Genomic DNA, 10,225 nt, shown 5'->3' on the forward strand with positions numbered 1-10,225 from the left:
TCCACCTTTTGAGGATGTTGAAGACACACAGCCAGGGTTGTCCCATCCCAGGTGCAGAGTCCGGCACTTGCCCTTGTTCAGCTTCATAGAGTTGGTGATTCCCCATCTGTCTGACTTGTCAAGGTCTCTCTGCAGGACCTCTCTGCCCTCAAGGGAATTGACAAATTTACTTAGTATTTTTTCAACTCCTGAATTGAAGTCATTAATGAAGATGTTGAAGAGAACTGGAGCCCTGTAGAACCCCACTGTTGACTGGGAAGTGTGGAATTCACACCCTGGTTTTTTTCCCCTCACGCTTCAGGCTGCATTGCCCCTAGAGTAACTCCAGCTCTCCCCACCTCCCAGCAGATGTACTGCCTTCTCCATATCAGTACTTCTGTGACCTAGATAGGAGGGAAGGCAGTGTGAGCTCCTTCTTTATCAGCTGGCTGCTGCTTTCCAAGGCTCTCACAGGAGCACAAGACTTTTTGACTCAGCTCACTCGACTTCAGCAGCAGAGTTGTGCCTGTCTGAGTGCAACCCCCTTGCGTCCAAGCAGACAAGTGGTCCTGGAGGAGGCAGCTGCACCCCAGACTCCCCAGACAGGATCTCTGCTTGCAGGAGGACCATAGGGTGACAAAAAGGTGGGTAGATTCTACCTGTGCATTTCTGTCACTTCTGTGGCCTCTGTCACACTTGGCTGAAGGTAGACAGGGATTAAAAAGCTGCCAGAGAAGACGCCAGCCAATACAAGTGCCCTGTGATCTTGGGTCCTTTTCAGAGTCTCTGTAGCCATGCGGGGGTATTACAGCTGGAGAGGGGGCTCAGCAGCTCTGTCCCAGGAAGAGATGACCGGTCCGGGGAGATGGTCCCGAAAGGAATCGCCTTCCCGAGGTCCAGTGTCTTCCCTCAGCTGCTGGCAGGAGGGCCCCTGCAGAGACTGTCAGCTCTTCAGTGATATCAGCTCGTGATTCCAGCTCAGCTCTGCAGGGCAGCCTCCAGGCCAAGCCAGACCAGAGAGAGACACGAGAAGGTTCGTGTGGCTGGTTCCGCACGGTGGTAGCTTTATTGTGGGTCCCCTCCGGCGAAGGGGGGAGCCAGGGACGGGAACCCTCTCTGGGAGGGGCCCCAGGGAGCTTGCTTTTATAGGGATACAGGGGATCGGTAGGGGACCAATGGATTACAGAGGGTCTGGGATGGGTACAGACCAATGGGTTACGAAGAAATCTGCATAGTGTCTCCCAAAGGATTGTGGGTTTGTCTTTCCTCGCCGTGACCAGAGTGGTTGCTTTTCCAGGGAGTCCTGCTGGGAGATTGCTCAATCTCCTTATCTCAGCAGACGTCCCTTCAGGGCAGTGGCTGGGCATTCCCCACACCGGGAGGCTCTGGGGGGTTTGGTTTGGTTTTTGGGAGGTTTTTTTTGTTTTGGTTTTGTTGTTGTTTGGGGTTTTTTGGGGGGTTGTGGGGTTTTTTTGTCTATTTTGGGGTTTCTTGGGTTTGGTTTTTTGTGTGTTCTTTGTTAGATGGAAAATCTACATGGGCAGAATTGAACCCATGTATACAACTAGTGAGGCCTCATCACAGGCAAAGGATAACTGATGCCAGATGTTGTTTGTCGTGGTCATACTGGCACACATTTCACAAAAACCACTGTAATACACAGCTCTCTAGTTCCCACTTGTACTTACATGGCAACCACTGGAGCAAAAATACTCCTGCAAATACCCAGTCCAATCCTGTTAAATGTCTTCATTAATGATCAGATTGTAGAGTCCCTCCTTACCTGAAGATACAAAAAACCCCTCTGACATGGTCCTGGGCAACCATCTCTCAGTGGCCCTGCTTGAGCAGAGGGTTGGACAAGATAACCTCCAGACATCCCCTACAATCTCAGCCACTGCATGACCGTGATCTGGGGCACTGCCTTGTCCTCAGTCCCCCACCTGCTGTTTTACTGACACTCAAGTACTTGCACATTACCACAGGAGGCAAGAAACTGCTACCCCCACCAGGAACTTTGTGTAAAAAGGCTTTGTTTCAGCAGGATGCCTCCAGTAAACCTGTACCTTATGTTCCCTAATTATTTAGCTACCGACAGGTGAATTTGCTGACCCTTCCCCAAGCCAGGCCATCATTTCCCTTTCCAGCAGCTTTGGTTTTGCCTACCCAAAGCATTACTTAAGTTCTGAGGTTGTTATTGCCTGCAGGAATGGCACTTTCATGGTACCACCAGCAGCATTTATCCAGTGTTGTACATTTGAATCCAGCACCCGTAAGCTTTGGGATATGTCTCTGTCTGCCTCCAGCCCCCCTCTTCCTGATCCTCACAAGTTGCACTTCAGACTAACCTTGAGGCGTTGAGGTGAGGGGGTGGGTTTAAAGGAACTGATGTTGGCTAGTGGGGCCCGCTTGGCCCCACAGAGATGCTGGCAGAAGGACTGCCCTTTTGCTGCAGTGTTATTTTTCCCAACAAAAAGCAAGAAATTCCTAGGATAACTCTTTAGAACAGAGGTTATCAAATAGATCTATAGGGATGTAAAGGGGTAACTTAAGCAATGTGTTTATTTAAAGAGGAGTCAAGTAAATTTGGTGTTGGGGTTGTAAAATATACAAACTTGGAGAAAGAAACATACAAACAGAGCAGAAAATCTGGGTGGCCACACTCGTGATGGGGGGAACCACTGTCAAACTGCCCCTATTTCAGAGCTCCCCATTGTGTCCTGATGTTACCACACGCTTCCTTAACTCCTGCAGATGCATTGCCTGTGGATCACTCCATGCACTCATCTGATGCTGGAACTGTGATTTTCCTCTCAGGAGTCACTTGCTGCACTCTAGTACCAACTGACATCTTACAGCACATTCAAAATCATCTTGGCCTTCTCCCAGTCTTCTTCTCCAGAGGGTTTTGCATGGGTATGTTGTTGCTCGTCACTGCCCTCCCAGTGCCCTCCTGCCATGCCTCTGTCAGGACTCTCTCCTCTTCCCAGCCTTTTCCTCTCCACTGCCACCTCTGTCAGGATTAGAGAGCCCTTAACACAAAACACTTCACCATGCTCCATCAGCTAGAAAAGCAGCCACTGAGTCTTGGTCAGGGGGTGAAGAAACCTCCTTGAGTTTACAATCCTTACAGCAATGGGGCAGTAGAGATCAGGGCCCAGCTCTTCCCCAGCTTGTGTTAAACCCACAGGGACTCATGAATCCCAAATAACGTGCTCCTCTTTCACCAGGGATGCAGAACAGAGATGCTTGGGGCAGTTTTGCCAGCAAGAAGATGGTATGAGGGGACATGGTGGATGTTTAACGTGGAGCTGTCCTCCCAGGTGATGGGCTGACGGAGGCTGTTTGGAGTGCCAAGCAGTGCTGGCTGTGCACGCTGCTCTCCTCCAGCATCCCAGATAACACTGCTGGGGAGCACACACCTGCTTGGCCACAGCACACAGCTGCATGGAGGATCTTGTCTAACAGCACAGGGGAGGCAGAGGAGAGTGGTATTCTTGCTGGCTACAACAAACACAGTTTTTACATATCCCAGGACAGGAACAACTATCCCCACGGGGTGCTTGAAATGCTGTGATTCACCAGCTGTTTTCTTTGGACACTGGTGTGTTGTATCTGGACAGAAACTGAGTCATGCTTTTGGACTGGGCACATTCGCTACTCTGCTGTGCCAAGGAAACTTTGCCCACTACTAGGACCTCTTCCTGTTTCATAAATAGCAAGGCTGTTTGCCCTGGTTTGTGACCCTCTGGAAGAGAGAATGAAGGCAGCTCAGCCAGGGTCATGGGGAGAGCTGGGGATGGGCAACTTCTCAGGCTCCAACCTGATGGCTTCATCTCTGTCCCTCCCTTCTGAGGGTCCCCACCAGTTCTGAGCAGCAGAAAAAACTACACAGCATAAAATCCCAGCACATAAGTCAAGTGATAGGCCTCACCCAAGGAGCTGTCTTACAGAGAGTGCATGGCCCTCAGAGAGAGAACACCCCAACTAACAAGTGCTGTAGAGAGTGCCCCTGAGGTGCTTAGCACATGGTGGCTGCACACATGACCCAGGGCTGCTTTCACAGAGACTCAGCTGTGGAGCAGTTCCTGGGAGCAGCCAGCAGCTTTGAACCCTTCTGGGATGTCACTGTCCAGTTTGGAAATGATTTTGTAAATGGGTTTCTTCCAGGAGGGGTCGGCATCCTTGCCTGCCCTGACAGCGCTGAAGAACTCCTGCAGTGTCAGGCTGGCCACCTCCAGGAACCGCCCCGGCACCTGCAGCAAGACAGGAATCAGCCAATGACACGAGCATGTCGCTGCTGCCTCCTTACCCCAGCAAATGCCACCACCCCCTTCATCCAGATCCCATCCTCACCTCAAAGTCATTCCCCTTGTTATAGTGCATGTTGAGGGCACGGAAGAGCTCAGAGTCCCGGGAGACCTGGAGAGTGCAAGCATCCACAACACCCTCCAGCAGGGCCTGCCGGGCAAATTTCTCCACCTGGATGTAGTAAAACTCACGGAAGTTGCTGAACCACTTGATGAGCTGGGAGGTGATGCAGCGGCTGAACTGGCAGGGGGAGAGCCAGAGGATGGTGTTATGCCAGCTTGGATCCTCCCTACCCACGAGCCCCTGCAAACCCAGCCATGCTCTGCTGGACTGGCCCAAACCCAGCCCTGGCCCAAGGCTGCAAAAGCACCAGCTGGGGCAACAACATCAGGGTGTCCGAGGTGCTCTCCACACCGAGATTCGGATCCCAGCCACCCTGCAATGGGGAGGCACATTTAATCTGAATACCTTGATTGCACAGAGTGAAGACGTGACAACCAAGGTCTGCCTGTGCACCTGCTCCTGGGCAGCCCATGCTGAAATGGGTGCTGTCCCCCATCTCCTGCCAGCAAGGCAGGGGGACACAAGAGCAGCCCTTTCCTCATGGTTCCCCAGGGCGGCAGGCTAGGTGCCACACCACATGGGAGCCCTGCCCAGCCCCAGCTCTGGCTGCTGCTGTTTTACCTGCACATCGAGGAAGTAGGTCTTCAGCAGAGTGGAGCTGGGGTAGCGGGTGAAGAAAAACATCAGCTTGGCCTTCTTCAGGTGCCCGGGAGTCAGCGCCTCCTGCATCTGCCTTGGGGTCAAGGAAAGCCTACACATAGCAAATCCTGAGCTTGGCATGTCCCTGAGCACCAGCCCTAACACACACATGCCCAGTGCCCACAATAGCCCCTCATGGCCTGTCAGTAGGGCAGAGGAGGTTCATCCTTGACTGGACAGCTACTGGTTTTTCCCTTCAGAATCTCTGAGGAAGCTAACGCTCTCCACAGCACTTCACAGTCTCATGAGGACTGGAATTTCCATGAGACAGCTGTTCATGGTTTAGGGTGACAGGACCCCCAGTATGGCCCAAGAACAGGCTTGGTAGCTCCTGACCTATACCCACAACTACGGTTCAGCATCTAACCAACCCTGAGGAGTGGCAGTGCCCCTCCATGGCTTAGGACTCCTTTCCTGCCCATACATTTTTTTAACACCCTACAGAGCAGCAGGGGCCTTGGCCTTGCAGAGACCGGCAAGCTGTGGCCCCAGAGGACAAGGGGAGCACATTCCCCAGGGACCTCTAGCTGCCCCCAAAGGATATATGGGTTGAGGCAAAGGGCACTCCGTCATTTGCAGCTGGTAGCTCACTGCAGCCATCTCTGCCAGCTGGCTGTAGTGCCAGGCTCTCCCTGTTGGCAGGGCTCAGGGGCAGGGGATGGTGCTGCTGCTGTCTCACAGTCGATGACCTCAGTTTAACAGTTCCCCAGTGCAAGTTGAGGGGCTCTGGACAGCCCCTCTCCAGAGATGGGCTCTCACGAGAGTCACTGCCCCAGAGGCTGTGCTGGCCATATCCCAACAGCTGGCTCAGCAGCTGGCTGTCCTGGACAGGGGTGGCTGAGCCCAGTGAATAACCCACAGTGGGTATCCGAGAGGATTTTCTGACCCCCCTTGAACTGAAGGAGCCAGCATAAGAGCCCAGGCTCTTCCCCAAAGCACCTGTCAGGACCCCAGCCTGGGGTGACCCCAGCGAGCCTGGTGCATTCATGGGAGATGGCTTAGCAAGTGGTTTTCTGCATTTCCCACCAGCAGAATACTCTCTCCTGGCATCTGGCCCCAGCATCAGAAGGCTGTGGTGCTGCTTCTGGCTGTGGCTGTCTGCCTTCGGCCAGACAGTCTTCAGGACAGAATCCACTACCTGGGATGTCACCACAGCCAGCTCGTGCTTCAGTGCCTGTGAGAGGACGCTCACTGCCGAGGGCAGGCCACCTGTGTCACCTCTGTCCTCAGCCTCCTCCAGCCCATGCACCTCCAGGACGCTCCCCCTGAGAGGTGCTTTGTGTGGGTTGCTGGTGGCAGTGGCACTGTCCTTGTTCAGTCTGTCTTTAGGCTTTCCAGGCAGTGGCTGCACTTTCTCAGTATCTTCCTGGGTTTGGGCAGCATCCTCAGAGTCACAGACCTGGTAGAACTTCTCCTGAAGCCACCTCAGCTGCTGCTCTAAAAAGCAGAGCTGCTCTTTCAGCTGCTGGCAGCCCTTGGCATGGGAGCTGCCCCCTGTGGGAGCCACTCGTCCAACTGCCCCCACACCCTGCTGGGGCACCCTTGGCTTCCTCTTGCTCTCCTGGGGCATCTCAGCACCCCTTTCCCTCTCATGCCTAAGAGCTGCCTCCAGGTTCGTGTCAAATGCCTGCGGGGTTGGTGGGAGGCTCATGCCCTGGATGATGCTCTCCACCCTGGCCCGCTTGGCTCGTACATGCTGGTCGGAGAGCTGGTCCCGTGGGTGCTGGTTGGAGAGCTGGTCCCGTGGGTGCTGGTTGGAGAGCTGGTCCCCATCACCAGCACAGGGCACGGGACCTGGGGCACAGGTCCTGGGGAAAGCTGGGGCTTGCACTTCTTCTCCAGGACATGCACCGCATTTGTAGTCATGAGGCAGGGCCACTGCCTGAGAGGAAGGGAAAAGGATGGTGGGATCCAGGTTCCTGCCAATCACTGTGTGGCTGAGGAACTGTGGTATCAGGGATGCATTGGAGGAAGGCAAGAGAGAGTCAGTCTGGAAACAGGGCTCCAGTTTCAGCCCCTCGCCATGCCCTGAAGTGGCACAGTCTCTGTCCTGCTCAAAGCCAGTCCTGCTGTCCATCGTATCTTCTTCCTGCCTGGACAGACTGGGAGGCTTCCCTGATGTTTGATGTTTCAGCCTGCTAGCAGTGTGGAACTGGAGAAAGAGCAAGAAACAGGACCTCATACAGCAGTTTTCCAAGCACATGGCCAGAGAGTTTTCCTCCCAGATTTCCATGGCATCCCTGCTCCCCTGCAAAAACTATTTCACAAGGGAGTGACCCAGGCAGAAACCTCCAGGCACTGCAAAACCTGTAAGTAGACTGTCAGGTGTCACACAACAGCAGCAATGCCCTGGGCACTGCCACAGCTCCCACCTAGCAGCCAGACATTCATCGTGCCCAGAGTACATTTCAACTACTTTGGGCCCCAGATGTGCCTGGCAGCACAAACTTCCCAAACCACCAGCTGCATCTGCACCAGAGGCATTTGGGGAAACTGCTCTCTGGGCTTGTGGACTCAGGTACAAGGGCAGGGAGCACCAGGCAGAGCCCTCTGCCACATACACCTGGGCAAAGGGGTGGATTTGGGTGCTCCTGGGTGTTGGCAGAGCACAGAACAGCAGCTGCATTCCTGGTGAAGGTATTCACGGCACACAGATGGGTAGGCCATGGGTGCTGACAGCTTCTGCCAGCCCCAGCACCCACCAGCAGAGTCCCCAGGGCACAGGGATGGGTGGCAGCACTTGGGGGCGGGGCCAGCACAAGCAGGCTGGTGGAAGGGCACAGAGAGGGTAAAAGGGCAGTGTGACCTGCTGCAAGCAGGACACACTGAGATGTTCAGGCTAACACAACACGGGGTTCCTAAGTGCTTGGCAAACTCTGAATAAAAGAAATGAGGATGGGGATTATCAGGGAAGAGAAAAAATACTGAGCCAGCAGCCCGAGGCTTAAAATTGTCATGCTGACTCCAAGCGGGGACCCACCCCCTCCACTCATTCCTCGCTTGGACAGCTTTGCAAAAGAAGGTGTAAAACATTGTATCCTGGGCAATTCCACAGTAACCGGCCCTGTGGGTTGCTTCTTCCTTACCCACATTAATTAGCAGTAGCTTTGCACCACTAAATTAGTTCAGCTCTTGTCTTTTCCAGGCACCTTGAAAGTCTGGGATTCTTTTGCTGTTCTCAGAAATACCTTATCATTTTCAACACCATCAGTCTCCTGTCCCTGTAACTGCTCCACGCCAAATCCTCCAGGCAGTGTAGAAAATGGGTTTCTTCTCAGTGGTTTTTGCCAGGTTGCCTTTCTTGAAACACCCCTGAATTCTAGGCAGGTGTTTGGGAGAGCTCTGCCTTTTGCAGAGCTATAGTCTTGACAAACCAAGCATTTTCTGGGTTATCTGACACCACTTGTTGATCTCCTGGGTTGTCTCCTCACCCTGCCTGACCACTAGGGTTTCATTTTCCTAACAGCCTGCTGTAGGGTCTTTCAAACTGCTCAGTTTATCCACAGCCAGCACAAGGCTGGGGTGCCGGCAGCTCTCAACACCACACCTTGCCCTTGTGTTACAAGCTTCCCCATTGCCTGGAGCTGCCTCTTAGCCTGCCATCTGCATCCAACAAAGTCACACAGCAAACACACTGCACTCATAGATTCCATCCACCCTTAATCCTTTCCGCAATGGCGTGGTCCTGTAACCTCACTCATTTTTTTTACAGAAGCACCTTCTTTGACACTTGCTCACAATTTCTCTCACCTGCTGTGCTCAACAGCAAGGTCGGGAGCTTACCTGCCCCCTGTGCTGAGGCTTCCCAGCCCCCCAGAACCTGGATGATACACCCTTTGTAAGCAGATCAACTCGGAGCTGGCAAGGCGACCTCCACTTGCTTAAGGTTTCTAGCACCACCATCTTTCTTCTGGAGATTTGGAGGGAGGGAGCAGACCCTGCGGTCCCAGGCCGTGGCAGCTCGCTGTGGGTGGCCTTGGCTCCCCCTCGCAGCGTCCCCGGCATCGCAGGACCAGGAGGTGCTGCCCTAAGCAAACCCCTCCTGCTGATGCAGCCCTTTCCGCACAAAGTTAACAGGTGCGTGCTTTGGTTCCTACTCTTACTGCCAGCTTTCATTAGTGTCACCTTCCAGAACACTAAAAAGCAGCCGAGACTCCTCTTACCTTAAGAAAGAGACAGGAACGAAATGAAGATGTTCAGAAGAGCAGGGCAGTGTGCCTTCTCCAAAACCGAAGCCACCCCACATGGGCTCCTCGGGTGCTCCTCGGTGGGGCAGCCGTGCACGGAGCAGCGTGCCGTCCCTCCAGACGGCAATTCCCCCCAGAGCCTTCCCCAGCTGCCGCATCCCTCTGTTCTGTGGCAGCTCCCGGGGCCGGGGAGCGCGGGTTGCCGCGGAGGCAGCGCCAGCGCGTCCTCCCGCTGCGCTCAGGGCCTTTAAAGAGGGAGTAGGGAGGCCGGAGGCAGCCAACCAGCTGGGAACGACTTCTGAATATGCAGATGGACATCCAGGAGGTCAGGTCCAACCCCGGCGTCCAGCCACCTTCCCTGCCGTCTCCCACACTTACAGCCCCTGGAGCCAGACAGACAAGGGCTGTCAGGTGCCGAGTTGCTGGCTGCCCAAGTGGGCAGAGGCCCAGAAGAGCAATTTTCCCCTGGAATTTGGCCTGGAAGCCCAATTCAGGACCCAGGGTGGTGAACTGTTGGTGAGACGATGGAAATACACCAAGCTGACAAGCAGTGCCACAGCCAAGGAAGGAGGTGGCCCAGATCCCACCAGCTACCCATCTTCCATGGAAAGTGCCCAGGCGTTTCCAGCATCCATGGGGGCACGAAGGCATTTTGGCTGGCCTGGAGGTCTGCAGCATAGGACATGGCCAAGAAATGGGACAACACGGGAAAAGCAGCAACACAGAGTCTCTTGCTCGTTGCAGGGTGCTTTGGAGACAGCACCAGCAGAGCTGGCATCACTCCCAGCTGAGCACATCCTGGCCCCAGCCCCAGGACAAACCTGCCTGCCCCAGCAGCACATGTGGTTGTCAGACACTTCTCCTCACACAGGAGCTGTAGATAGGTGGGCAAAGTCTAGCCATGCTTGCCACGCCTGGGGCTTCATCTGCTTTGCTTCCACATGCCTACTGAGCATGGCAATGTTTAGTGTATTCATTGTGTAGGC

At 54.3% G+C, this 10,225-nt stretch overlaps 2 protein-coding genes across 2 annotated transcripts; both read right to left on the reverse strand.

The window, feature by feature from the left end:
- Nucleotides 1-2,505: 2,505 nt before the first annotated feature.
- Nucleotides 2,506-9,459, reverse strand: LOC121674225 (prospero homeobox protein 2-like). The gene is made up of 4 exons (XM_042048428.1): nt 9,216-9,459; nt 4,975-5,086; nt 4,336-4,530; nt 2,506-4,235 (listed from the first exon to the last, which is right to left on the reverse strand). Exons 1-4 carry the CDS (start codon nt 9,395-9,397, stop codon nt 4,050-4,052), a joined length of 675 nt encoding a protein of 224 aa, XP_041904362.1. The 5' UTR covers nt 9,398-9,459; the 3' UTR covers nt 2,506-4,049.
- On the reverse strand, nt 5,012-7,276 carry LOC121674222 (prospero homeobox protein 2-like). Its single transcript, XM_042048425.1, has one exon. It carries the CDS (start codon nt 7,253-7,255, stop codon nt 5,576-5,578), a length of 1,680 nt encoding a protein of 559 aa, XP_041904359.1. The 5' UTR covers nt 7,256-7,276; the 3' UTR covers nt 5,012-5,575.
- Nucleotides 9,460-10,225: the final 766 nt, after the last annotated feature.

Source organism: Corvus kubaryi, unplaced genomic scaffold, assembly GCF_017639235.1.
Source record: "Corvus kubaryi isolate FWS band 111438036 unplaced genomic scaffold, C.kubaryi_AGA036_p1.0 66, whole genome shotgun sequence".
Lineage (NCBI taxonomy): Eukaryota > Metazoa > Chordata > Aves > Passeriformes > Corvidae > Corvus > Corvus kubaryi.

Coding starts and splice junctions, on each gene's coding strand:
- LOC121674222 (XM_042048425.1), bottom strand. CDS start 7,255: ATGTGCTTGGAAAACTGCTGTATGAGGTCCTGTTTCTTGCTCTTTCTC.
- LOC121674225 (XM_042048428.1), bottom strand. CDS start 9,397: ATGCGGCAGCTGGGGAAGGCTCTGGGGGGAATTGCCGTCTGGAGGGAC. Junction 5,087..9,215: donor GTTCCTGTCTCTTTCTTAAG/GTAAGAGGAGTC, acceptor CTTGACCCCAAG/GCAGATGCAGGAGGCGCTGA. Junction 4,531..4,974: donor CCTACTTCCTCGATGTGCAG/GTAAAACAGCAG, acceptor TCCCCCTGCCAG/TTCAGCCGCTGCATCACCTC.